General features: G+C 54.4%; 3 protein-coding genes across 3 annotated transcripts; 2 read left to right on the top strand and 1 right to left on the bottom strand.

Annotated features, from left to right (window-relative positions):
* Positions 1–68: 68 nt before the first annotated feature.
* On the bottom strand, positions 69–1457 carry J4E85_005188 (uncharacterized protein; the record flags this gene model as incomplete). Its single annotated transcript, XM_051469438.1, has 4 exons — positions 69–830; positions 884–1151; positions 1206–1259; positions 1357–1457. The coding sequence occupies 4 exons, from the start codon at positions 1455–1457 to the stop codon at positions 69–71; spliced, it is 1185 nt and encodes a 394-aa protein (XP_051326269.1).
* Positions 1458–4136: 2679 nt separating this feature from the next.
* J4E85_005187 (uncharacterized protein) lies at positions 4137–4747 on the top strand (the record flags this gene model as incomplete). The annotated part of the gene is made up of 2 exons (XM_051469437.1): positions 4137–4316; positions 4433–4747. 2 exons carry the CDS (start codon positions 4137–4139, stop codon positions 4745–4747), a joined length of 495 nt encoding a protein of 164 aa, XP_051326268.1.
* Positions 4748–5366: 619 nt separating this feature from the next.
* J4E85_005186 (uncharacterized protein) lies at positions 5367–8326 on the top strand (the record flags this gene model as incomplete). The annotated part of the gene is made up of 2 exons (XM_051469436.1): positions 5367–6254; positions 6305–8326. The coding sequence occupies 2 exons, from the start codon at positions 5367–5369 to the stop codon at positions 8324–8326; spliced, it is 2910 nt and encodes a 969-aa protein (XP_051326267.1).
* Between the last annotated feature and the right edge of the window lie 4881 nt (positions 8327–13207).

Genomic DNA, 13207 nt, shown 5'->3' with positions numbered 1-13207 from the left:
AAGCGCCACAGTATATAAGGCTGAGCGCAAGGAGATTCGTGAAAAAGGAAAAGGAAAAGAAGTTACTCCTATGAGCACTCGACGCAGCCAACCTCAATACCCTCAATCACCTGTGGCTTACTGTACTCACTTGGGACATTGCCCATTCCCATATCGACATCCTTCACACTGCCCGTCTCACTCTGTGTCTCGCTACCAAGCGCAGAATCGCTCTTACGCCTCCTTGCCTCAGTCTCTTCTTCAATGTACGCATACTCGTTCCTCCAATCACACAACATCTTGCTCGTGACGTTGCTACCGCCACAAAGCACAATGACGACCTTGTCTTCTGGGCGGACTGGGCGGCCGAGGGCCTTCTCGAGTCGTCCATCATAGCAGAGAGCGACGTTGATACCGCAGGCGAGCTCTACCATGATGCGCTCGTCGTCTGCGAGGCGCCAGCAGCCCATTGCTGCTTCTGCGTCGGGTAGAACGATGCTTCGAACGTTGCCTCGCTGTGCGTATTTGAAGGTTGCGTCTGTTACGCGGGCGCAGCCTAGACTTGTTGCTTGTGATGTGATCTTGGGTAGTGTGATGAGTTCCTTGGCCTGGAGCGCTGCGTTGAGACTCTCGGCGCCAGCAGTCTCCATGGCGAGGATGGTTGTCTTACTCATTTGGTGTTTATCCATAGACTGGCAGATACCGTTGATTAGGCCGCCGCCGCCGACAGAGCAGATCAGTACATCTGGCTCGCCTGGGAGTTGAGCCGCGATCTCGTCCATGCAGGTGCTGTTGCCTTGCCAGATGTCTGGGTGATCAAAGGGTGGGCAGTAGATGGTCGAAGTTTGTGCCTGATGGATGCGTCAGTGTCTCGGTCAAATTGTATACCTGGAGAGGACCGTACGTAGGGCATTACATGCTCCTTGAGATATGTGTCTGCATCTTTCCAAGCTGCACCGTATTGGATAACCTCGTACGCGCCCGCTGCTCGTAGTTTGGCGACCATCAAAGGTGCTGTGGCGGTGGGTACAACGACAGTGCACGGTAAGTTGAGAGCGCGAGCAGAGTGGACGGCAGCGAGACCTGCATTGCCACCGCTGGATGCGAATATGTGAGGGCGCGAGCCTTCTGGGAGTTCTGCGAGACGACGGAGGATGTAGTTGCCGATTCCTCTGGTAGACGAATCAGTACGTTATTGAGTAGCAGCTGAAGGGATTGATGCTTACCGTGACTTGAATGATCCAGAAGGTTGGAGATTTTCCAGCTTGAGAAAGATTCTGCTTCTACGATTTAGAATTCCCTTTTCTTGAAGATGGGGCCATGTTGTGACGTGAAAGTGAGGAGAGGGGGTAAAGGTGAGAGGGAGTGTGACCGTACCATCCCGCTGCTTCAGACAGCGCGTACGACTCTCTCAGCGGAGTCTGAACCCATGGGTTTTGCTGGGGCGCCTCGTCGATGTAGCACTCCTTGACGGCCATGATGAAAGCAGGGAAAGGATTGGGGTATCACAGAATTGTATTAGAAGCAAGTGTAAGATGAGAAGTAGACGAAGAGCTTGATGTTTGGTGTTCAGAAACGCTTTGTTTGGTCGCAGTCTAAGGGTACAAGAGCCACTCCTTTATCTCTACCATGATGGCTTATCGCTCCGCAAGCACCCGCAACCCTAGTGTCCAGGTCATGGAGCCAGAGGGGTAAAGGCAGCACTGTGGCACACCGAATCCACGATGTGTTGTATCGATTACCCTATAAAGTGCATAAATTACCCTATAGATTCTCGATAAGGAACAAGCGACCACGCTGCGACTGCAAAATGACACAAGCATGAGACCGGTACGCAGCAGCTTGGGCCAGGGTTTGGATTTCCAGAAGCGGTTATCAACGGCGGGACCATTTTCTGCCAGGGTTTGCCGCCTCCAAACAGTGGTGGACTTGGCGCGGCCTTGCCTATCAGAGGACGCGCATCAGTTGTCTATGCGGGTGATGAGTCCAGAAGGCCCGGAGCCGATAACAACTCGGCGAGACGGTGAAGACGGGGTTGGCTGGGAGGCTGATGTTAGGATGACATGACGGCTGCGGGATTGGCGCGAGCGATCCCCGACGGAAAGGAAAACTCTCGCACATGAGTGGAAGACGCGTCCATGCTCCCATCACGATGCAACTTTCCTGCGATAGCTATCGACGTTTCAGACAGGGCTTCCCCAGAACGAAAACTGCATGCGGACGTCGGAACAGATCATGCGGATCCGCAGACCATGTTGAAAACGCTAGTTGGGTATCTCTGTAATGCTTCTCAAGTTTACGCTAATCATGGGGTTTACGCAGCAACCTTTGGTTGATCGAGGAGGCCTTTTCTAAAGTTCCAGTAGTTTGCTCGGATCGGATCGTACTTTGTCGCCAACAGCTCCAGGGCTTTCTCCGCATTTTCTTTGCTGTTCTCTTCTTCCGCATATATGTCGGCTAGGAGATCAAGAGCGTGGCTTGAGTGGACGTCGTCTGGCCTCTGCACATCAGCGAATTCACCCGCGAAGTCCTTGAGGGTCGACTTGGGAAGTTCCGCTGCGCGAATGATACCCAAGACATAGTTCCATGGGCTCTGGTTCTGGGGCGCTTTCCGGATGGCTGCTTTGGTGTACCTATGGGGTTAGTATCGTCGAGCAGCTTGGGGCGATAACAGACATACTCTATCTCCCGATTCACAAGATCTGCGCTTGGCTTCTCCTCTCTACCGCCAACGACTAGGTAGTAGCGATGGTTCCAGGCAGAGTTGTTGCGCACATCTTCCTCGATCATGCTATGTGTCCACTCGAGCTCTTCGGGCTTGTCGAAGAGATCGAAGCGCTTGACCAGCCATTGCCTGTAGCTCCACACATGGTAGTTCTTGGAGTCCAATTCCAACATGGAGTTTATGAACTCTGGTTCGCCCTCACATGAGCCGAGCTCGTCGATGATGGTGTGTCGGTGGTGCCAGATCTGGTAGTTCTTGAGGTGCTTGAGTGCGGTCGGGTTGAGCCATGCGATTTCGTCCTTCAGTGATCGACCAATCTCGGAGATGGTTTTGGCGCGGTAGAGCCTGCGGGGGGTTAGCAGGGTGGGTGTTGGAGAGCTCCCAGTGCGACTGCTGGTAGGCAGTGTCTCCTCCGAAACTCCGCAACTTGACCGAGCATACGACGTACCAGACAGTGTAGTGCGCGGGGTTCATGCTGATGATGTGCTCCGTGAGGCCGAGCACCCGCTCGCTGAACTCGTTCTTTGCCATGACGGCGCGCAGGTAGCCCATGGCCTCGCTGTACTCCTCCGTGTATGCGATGGCAGCGAGCGGATGCAGGCCGCCGTCATCCTGGGGAAGTGGCTCAATGTCCGCCCATGCCTCGTCGTCGTGGTAGTATTTCGGCATTCTTTCCCTGACGCCTTTTGCCTTGGGGTTGGTGGGATATGCGCTCGCAGGTAGCAATGCGCGCAGCAGGCGATATGGCGACAGGAAGATGGTCTCGAGCCAGGCGCGAATGAAGTTGAAGGCCATAGTGGGGTGCGAGCTTATGTCCGTTGCTTGGCAGAAAACCAACGGTTGCCATGCTCTTTTCAACCGTGTTCGCAGAACAATAGCAAGCCATTTGCACATGCATCAGACGCCCTTTCCACGCTTCCCATTTGTGTAGCCCTCCAGTCGCACGATGATACGCCCAAGGTCCTTGGTGTGGCACCCGTATCCGCCTGCGAATAAGGGTACCCCTTCCGGGAATCTGAACTACTACTCTAGCACCAGAAGCCATGTGCGATGAACAATACTAAGACACCACAATGTAGCTGGGGCTCACTGACATGCAGTCGCCGAGGTAGTCTGCAAGGAGGCCTGCAAGCGGACCAAGTGTGTGCATTGGAGCATGATTGATTCCTCAGATGAGGCAGGCGTGACTGGTGGTCATAGGACATCCATCGCAGCAGCTCCTGCACTGGACGCATTTCCAGATGCGCTTTCCCCAGCAACAATCCACTCGCGCTTTCTCCCACGTCAGCAGATAGCAGATACGCCGTTGCCAGAGCTTGCCCAAACAGACAAGAGGTCGTCTGCTGCATTACCTCTTCCGCTTCAACCCCTCTTGTGGTACCACAGCCTTCACTATCGCACCCACAAGAGCAACACGCTTACCAGCCCCGCAATGCCCGTCGCGGAAGAGCTGGCGGCCAAAGACGCCTTGATCAAGAAGCAGCGTGACGTCATCGCCAAATACCTTATCCTCGACATCGAAGACTTTCTGGCCGAGGCGCGCGAGAAGGCAGAAGCCGAGACGGCAGAAGCGTATGAGCGTGCGTTGGCAGAGGAAAAGGCCAGGGGCAGAGTATGTCGAGCTCACAGAGGCTCGTCGCCAAAGCGTCGTCGCTCGCTCTGCATCGCCCAAGACATTGCATCCTTCATTTGTTGCCGACAAGGTGGCTGACTCGCTTCTCTGTACAGTTGGCGAAATGGAAGACAATCTACAAACTGCAATACGATGGCGTCCCACTGCGCAGCATCATCTACTACAACCTCCGCAGCCTCTGGGAGTCTTGGGGCACCAATCCGTACCATTTGCACGCCGCCTGGTACGCCATCATGCTGACCTTGCTGTTGCTCTGGCTCATCGGCAGCATCGTTTGCGGATACTATGAAGCGGAGCAGGAGAACGGCAGCGTGCGACTGGCGAAGCTGTGCAGGGGCATTCTGGGCTCCATCCCGCCAATTGTGCAGTTCATCCTCTTCTTGTTCCCGCCGCTGTTTGTACAATTCTGATGAGACATGGGCTGATGCGGGACGGCAGTGTCGGCTGAGACCTATGGGGCGAAAGTGCTTGCCCATGGCATACGTGATATCAAATTAGGGTAGAAGGGTGTAATGGGAGAGGGACGTCTAGGGAAGTAGCTTAAGACACGGAATCTTACAATAATGAACGCATCATGTAACAACCAGCAGAGTCACGATGAGCATCTGGCAGCAAAAGGTGCTGATGCGCTTCGTCGTTTTCTCGTCTCATGTTGCGCACCGCTACAAGAAAAGACTGGTCGCTTTGTTTGCCGATTGAGCGCATGTCTTGGGCATCCGAGACAAAGACACTGGTATCCTGACAGGTATAACTGGAAAGTAACTCGACCGTTGATTACGATTTGCGTCTCCTCATCTCCTTGACCGAACCGCAATCGGAGCGTGCCTGGCAACCCCTGTCTGTGATGTCACCTGCTTCCGCGCCTTAGCGTGCCAGGTACCTGAAACCCTTATCCCCTTATCGTCTCCTCCCCCCGTCCAACGGTCGCGAAATTTCGCGAACACGCTCGTGCGACAAACGTCATAAAGCCTTCCCCGCCATCGCGCATTTCATCTCTCATATCTCCCAGCACCCATCGTTCGACGCGCAATGCCTCCTAAACGACGCGCCTACGAGGCCATTGACCTCACAGGAGACGACGATGCGCCCGCCTACTCTTCGAGCCCGCGCCGCGCACCCAAGCAAGCTCGTACATCGCACAACCAAGCGCAACGCACTACATCTGGCTCGTCGCAAGCAGATGCCATCTTTATCGACGAAGACGACGAAGACGACGCCTCCCAGGAAGTCCCGGATGCGACGCAAGCATACAACCAGCAGCAGTACGACTACATACTATATGGCATCAAGGACGACAAGGTTGTGGGCTTGCGATTCTACAATGGATACGCAACGAAGGGCGAGATGGTGATTCTGAGTCGCGAACCCCACAATAGGTTTGACAGTAATGCGATCAAAGTGAGCAACGTACAAGGTGCACAGATCGGACACCTTCCACGAGGACCCGCATCCAAGTTGGCCAAATACATGGACGAGCGCAGTCTGCTTATCGAGGCGCAGCTCACAGAGGAGAAGGGCGAATATGACTGCCCTATGCAGCTTAAGCTATACGGCACTAATGACCCAGCCGTGAAGCAACAGCTCATGACACGGATGCGACGCGACGGACTTCCTATCGGACATGCTTCAGACCAACAGCGCAAGGAAGCTGCGGCTGCGAAGGCGGCTGCGAAGGAACGCGAGCGTATAGCCAAGCAAGCCGCCAAAGAGGCCAAAAAGAAGGGCGCCGCCGTGGTGGGTGTTGCGGGTAGCCAGGCACCCGAGAGTAGCATGGGCGAATTTGCTGGTAGCTCTTCACAGGGACCAGGTCTCGTGCCAGGGCCTAGTATGGAAGACATCATCGGCGGAAGCCTACGCTTCAACCCAAGAAACGTCGAGGAGATGGTGGAAGAGTACGGCGTCAAGGAAGAAGACCTGGTAAGTGATGCGCACGTGCGACCTCAGTATCTACCACTAACATTCGGCAGGCGAAAATGCCACAAGCGCCCCAACCCGACGCTCTTCTCACTGAGCTGCACCCCTTCCAGCTGCAAGGCCTGCAATGGATGCTCGACAAGGAAAGCCCCAGACTACCAGCACCGAATACCAGAGAAGTGGTCCAGCTATGGCGGCGACACACTCGCGACCAGAACGCCTTCACGAACGTAGCAACGAATTTCTCGATCAAGAATCCAACACTAGCTTCTGGGGGTATCCTGGCCGATGACATGGGCCTGGGAAAGACTATTCAGACCATCTCGCTCATTCTGGCGGATCGTGCACTGAACCTCCGCGCAGACGATTCATCCGGTGCCACGCTGATCCTTGCTCCCGTATCGGTGATGAGCAACTGGAGCACTCAGATGAAGAAGCATGTCAAGCCCGAACACGCTCTTCGTGTTATGTTCTGGCATGGTCAAAGGAAGGAACCCATCACACCCAAGTCGATCGAAAACTACGATGTCGTGATCAGCACCTACGAGTCTGTTGCTTCTGACTGGTACTCGCAGACGAAGCCTACTGTTCCACGACGATCCGGACCCTTCTCTATCAAGTGGCGCCGCGTCATCCTCGATGAGGGCCATGGCATAAGGAACCCGAAAGCCAAGAAGACGATCGCCATTACCAATTTGATCGCGCAGTCCCGCTGGACGCTTACTGGCACTCCAATCATCAACAATCTCAAGGATCTCTACTCTCAAGTCCGTTTCCTACGTCTTTCGGGTGGTCTTGACTCTTTCGAAATCTTCCACAGTGCCATCATGCGTCCAGTCATGCAAGGCGACGTCCAAGGCCACAAGGTGCTCCAGCAGCTGATGTCAGGTATCTGTTTACGTCGCAAGAAGGAGATGTCATTCATTGACCTACGACTACCTGAGCTGTCCGAATACGTACATAAGATCAAGCTACATCCGCATGAACAGGAGAAGTACGACGCCTTGGAGGCTCAGGCTAAGGGTACGCTGGACGTCTACAAGCACAACATCGGGAAGAAGAACGCCGGGGACACTTACCGCCATCTCCTTGAGGTACTGCTCCGAATGCGACAAGTTTGCAACCACTGGCAGCTCGTGGGCGAAGAGCGCCTCGACTCCATCATGAAACAGCTCGAAGCAGAAGGTGTCGTCGATCTTACAGAAGAGAACAAGGCCGCGCTCCAGAAGATGCTTCAACTCTCCATCGAATCGCAGGAAGACTGTCCGATCTGCTTGGACGTATACAAAGAGCCCGTCATCACCAAATGCGCTCACGTCTTCTGCACTCCCTGTCTAGAACGCGTCATCGAAACCCAACACAAGTGCCCCATGTGCCGTGCAGACTTGGATTCCATCGCAACTACCACGGTGAAACCTGCAAAGGAACTGTCCGGCGCTGCTCCTGCGCCGTTGACACAGGACCAGATCGCCGACAGGCAATCTCTCGAGAAGAACACCAGTACCAAAGTCGAGGCACTTCTCGACATTCTCCGGGCATCCGCCAACGACCCCACAAACAAGACCATCATCTTCAGCCAATGGACTTCTTTCCTCGATCTCCTAGAGCCACACCTCACCCTCTACGGTCTGAAGTACGTACGCATAGACGGCTCCATGTCCGCCACACAACGTGACGTCGCCCTCGAAGCGCTAGACTCCGATCCAAAGACGACCATCATGCTCGCCTCACTCGCCGTATGCAGTGTCGGCTTGAACCTCGTTGCCGCAAACCAAGTTGTTCTGGCGGACTCATGGTGGGCGCCTGCCATTGAAGATCAAGCCGTGGACCGTGTGCATCGACTAGGACAGAAGCGCGAGACGAAGGTCTTTCGTCTGGTAGTAGAAGGTAGTGTAGAGGAGCGGGTCTTGGGTATTCAAGAGGAGAAGAGGAAGTTGATGGGCTTGGCGTTTGCGGAGAAGGAGGGCGGGAAGCAGAGGAAGAAAAGGGCTGGAGCTGGTCTAGGTGACCTTCAGAGGTTGCTCGGGACGCAACAGCCTGCTAGTCAGACGCAGACGCAGACACAGGCTGCTTAGGGGGGGAAGAGGGTGGAGTTGGATGTTCTGTGTATGATATAGTGTTGTACCCGTGGTTGTGTGTTAGCTATTCATGGGGTGATCTAATGAATGAACGAGCCTTCTTTTCTATAACTCTTGGTCGCTATTGATACATGTCACAGTAGTGTTGATATGCTGCTGTGAGTGAAGTATTGATGTTTCTTCCGTAGACATACGAAGAGATGGTGTTGACGAATTGACCGGTACGTGACCGCAAAGATTCTCAACGGCAGAGTGATTTTGAACCGTTGACCCTCAGACAAAGTCGTACTGACGTAATGAGGGGGCATGCAAGCGAAGACAACTTTGGTATCTTGGAGAATGGTTGCAGAGTTGAGGAATCTTTTTTTTTGGGCTTTTGGCGCACATGTGATACAATGTAACAACGAGCAATTCGATGTGTATTTATTTCCGCGACATCCGATGGCAAAAAGTATTTTACCCTTATTCATTAGACTGCCTTTCTATCGTCTGACTATGATCAATTGCCTGTGAGCATGTCGTGGTGCTCCTGGCCAAATTGCACCGGTTTTGATACTGTTCAACAGGGCCATATTCCGGGTTCGCCACGGCGCAACTCTATCAACGCCGCACGACAATATCGGGAGAAGCGAATATTCTCAGAGCACATACATTTACGTCGATGGAGTGTTCACAGGGTGCAAAGCATATTGAGAAACGGATGTAGATTAAACTCGCCAGGGCGCGTGTTTGCCGTCAGCTTCGGATAATTCACCTTGAAGGGGTTCAGCTCCTAACATACACATTCTACAACCATAACGTCAAAATGACTACTCGCGTCATAGAGCATACATTTCGGAGTGCAACAAAACGGCGCCGCTCAATTTGCAGACAACTTGACGCCGGGAGGTTCACTGCTGTAGATATAGCGCTAGTCCAGTTTCGGGACAATCAAATAATGGATGCTTGCTCACAGAAATAATGCGAGTCACTGCAAGGCCGCAAGCAAGACATCTGCGCGTTCAGTGCTGCTCAGAAGGCATAGGGCCTCGACTTGAGCGTACTAGTGCAGCAAAGGCTGCGAGTCACGAAAGTATGTTCTACCTTTTTCCAGTAAAGGCGCCACTAGAAACAGGCGCCCCCACAAAGTGTATATGATAGATGATGCAATATGTTCTCTCTGGCAGGTCGACGACACATGAAGGGACATGGAATATGACCCTCAAGCAACCGGGGAAACGGACTATCGTCCTGCGCCGCGAGGAGCAGAAGCAGTACGCAGAGGTGCGAAGTTTTTATGGCCGCCGCACTAGCGCGTCGGCGCGCGCGTTTCTCCGACCGGCACGTGACACCGGCTAAGCTTCGGCGGGCCCGAGAACCTCAAAAGACTTTTCGCCGCGCGCTCGAGCGACCTCTCCTCTCCATGGCCGCTGATGAATCATTTGAATAATTGATAGGAAGAGTAATACGTGGCCTAGGCTGCGACTGATTACAACATCACTACTTCTGAGGCCTGTTTCACGTTCCTGTTCGGAAGTATTGCGCGGTTGCTGCGGCGCTGTCGCAGAAGCTCGACGCGACCGTTGGATGACACCTGGGTGTTTCGCAGATTGGGGAGCACGCGCAGGCCTGTGAGACGGGCACAGTGCCAGGGACGTATGGCGACTTCGACACAGCCGCTGTCGCTGCTTCAGATCATTCGCCGTTGAGATCTGCCATGTTTCAGCGAGGATCCTGTATGAGTTGAATGGGCCGTGGCCACGAGGGCGCAGGGAATGCCCTATTCTCGTCGTCTCTGTTCATGCGGTTTGCATTTCGTATGTTTCCAGAAGATGGCTTTTTGCCTGAGGATGCCGCGAAACAAAGCGCCGTGCGTCTGGATTCATGCGGTGCCTCGGCATTGGCGCGGGATGGTGGCCATGGAGGAACTTTCGGCGTCAGAGCGTAGGAGGACATGTTCGGTCGGACACTGCGGCGTGCGTGCCTCGTGCTCTCGAGTTCTCGACCCGGGTTTCCTTTGCTCGACCGCGGCGCCGCTCGCTTTTGGCTGTACATGTGAACAGAGTCAGTCGGCCCGTACGGCGGCTGATAGCGACGTCGAGTGCTCAGTCAGTCAGTAGTCAACATGATCGGTGAATACCAGGTTACTTGCAGCCGCGGGGACGCTACGGCTGCCAACTTGCTCGCTGTCTTTACGACTCTGAATTTACCGGTCCTGGACAAAGTTTACGTCAATAAGCTACTATAGTACGTCAGGTTCACATGTTCATGACAATTACCTGCTCGTCTACGCCCCATCCTCTGGTCGAGGAGAACTATCGAGCATGTACAACTTCACGCGCGTCACTTTCAATTGCGATCGTCGTGCCGACGCGCCCGTATGCCCAAGATCTGCGCTCGATCGGCGACTTTCCATACGTTGGGGAGCACAGTCACTAGCCGTCCATGGTCGGTTTGTCCCGCAGCGTTGCGAGACCCTGGTGCCATGAACACTTATGGTCTTGTCTCGCCGACTTGGGGAGATGTCGCCTGTCGAGGTCTCGTGTCATGGCCAGAGGACGGTCTGCAGAGATTTCGATGACCAGCCAAGGCGCGACGTGCCGAGTGATTTGCGATGAATGGAAGCTTTCGAAACTTAACAGCATTGAATAACACGGGTCTTATCCACCCGGAACCTGGTGCTAACCACATTCACGGTCGTTTCACCGCGGGCTTATCGTATGCCGATATTGTCGATAGAATCCCACGTGTGTCGGGCTGATGGTGAGATCCAGCCCGTAGCGGTGCGACCTCGACCGCCTGCTCTCAGGCCAGCTGCTTCGGCAATAGCCACGACGGCTCCAGAACGCGGACCTTTGGGAATTCCCACTTGCCGTCTCGACTAGACGAGACACATGTCCAACCGATGCCTTTCGCATCAGACACTGGCCTCAACAATGTCAAGGCGGTGTCTCGCAGGAAGGGTTGCCCTGGCTGGACCAGCACACCGCATAGCACATCCACATGCATTCAGCAGCAAGCACCGAGCATCAGTGTGGGGAAGAATTCCAGAAGCCACAGGGTCAGGGACCAGTCGTGCGGGCTCTCGGGAGATTACAGACGAGCTTGACCCTGCTTGAGCATAACGCGAATTTCGTTAGAAGCATGTCTGACCGTGCTTGAGACCCCGACGCGGTGGGCTCAGCGATCTGCCAGCTGCCTTATCGGGGTGACATAGCCGTTGTCATTGCCTCTTCGGCAATGGCGACCTTTGATGAGTTTCACAATTCCAGAAGACGACGTTCCCGGTATCGGTGCCTTGGGGACGGTACGTCAGATTTGTCAAGCCTTCAGGGAGGCACCTGGTGCGCATCCTACCAGCAGAGACACCTTGCAACTATTCACGTTGTGTAGTCATGCCCTCAATGGTTTCGGAAGCCACACTTCGTTTCTAACGCGTAAAAGTAACATTGACCCGCGGCATGACGGAACAAACGCAGGAACCTGAGTGGCACGGTCGACTAGCTCTGGTGTTGGTCAAGCCGGCACACATGGCTGTACTTCCGATAGACGTGCTAGCGAGTCAAAGGACACACCATCGCGATAGTCAAATCATGGGCGAGCGGGATGGAAGCCCCAACCCCGCCAGGCTGGAAAACTTCCTTCGAGAGGACGAAGATCAGGGCCTCGTGAGTCTCGGCCAATGACAAGGCTGAAGAAGTGGAGAGAGAGTCGAGTGGAGTTGTGCTATGGAAGCCATGCGTCGTTCCCCGGCGCCGAAGCTATGGCATGACCACGCCGCACACGCTAACTGACACGGCCCACACCACGGAAGAGCCCTTCTTCAACTTGAGTCGCATCAGGACCCTGTTGAGTCGTAAGGGAGCCCCGCTGATGTGGCCTTCTAGAAATTGCATCGTCTTGACATGAAGCAGTGAGCATGACGACAGTGGTAGGGCGAGCAGACGGCGCGAAAATCCCACGAAATCTTTTCCTGGAGTCACGATAAGCCCGCATGTTGTACGGGGTCTCACTTACCGTTTGTTCCTGCATTGTACCTGCAGTAGACGCTATTCTCGATCAATAAGCTCTGCAGTCAATGTGGGGGATGACGGCCAGGCGGATGCCATCGGGCCTGTTCGAGTCGACCAACGCTTGTCACGCGAAAGACACGCCGCTTTTACGAGTAAGCCACTTAGGCCTCGCCGGCGGCTTCATAACTTTGCACCCGCAGCATTCGATAGCTCGTTTCTATTTGTGCCGAATCTTATACGAGGCACCAACATGCATAACTCATACCGCGGCGGAAGTGTAAATGGTGAGGCATCCACTTCATCCGCGTCATAGCCAGCCAACTGCGTCTACTATCGATACCTAGATAGAGCAGCTTGTTGCTTTGTCTGGTACACCACCACAATCGGTCGCTGCACGAGTGGTAGCCGAAGTGGCAGCCCAACACCTGAAACACACTTGCGAGATGGATTAAGGCCGCATGTGCAGCTATATGACCATGCATCCCACCAACCGAATTTCTTTACACCCTTCGAAGAAGAATGGTATCGGTGGCGACTTGCAGAGAGCTGCACACGAGTATGTCGCACCATTAAGAATAGCCGTGTTTTCGACCACTGGGAGGGCGCGGATCCCAGGCCCTTCAGCTCGCGGGCAAATCACGCTCAACGGGGATCCTGTTCTCGCACCATGGCTTACGTTCCTGCGTAAGCCCGGCATGTCAAGTTCTCGCTCCAGTGTTGCGCGATGGGTGTGGCAATGGACCATTTTTCTACCCTCGCGTCGGGCGACTTGACGCGATACATTCCTACACCTCTGGGCATGCGTGGCTGGTGGAGTTGTTGTGGACATCGTGAGACACATCGCTCGTACGCTTCTGCATCGCAGGAAGGCGTCGCGAGTCTTGTG

The sequence above is a fragment of the Alternaria conjuncta genome (assembly GCF_024043145.1).
Source record: "Alternaria conjuncta strain BMP 0040 chromosome Unknown scaffold_7, whole genome shotgun sequence".
Classification (NCBI taxonomy): domain Eukaryota; kingdom Fungi; phylum Ascomycota; class Dothideomycetes; order Pleosporales; family Pleosporaceae; genus Alternaria; species Alternaria conjuncta.
Note: the sequence above shows the minus strand (reverse complement) of the source record. Positions and strands in the feature narration are given on the sequence as shown.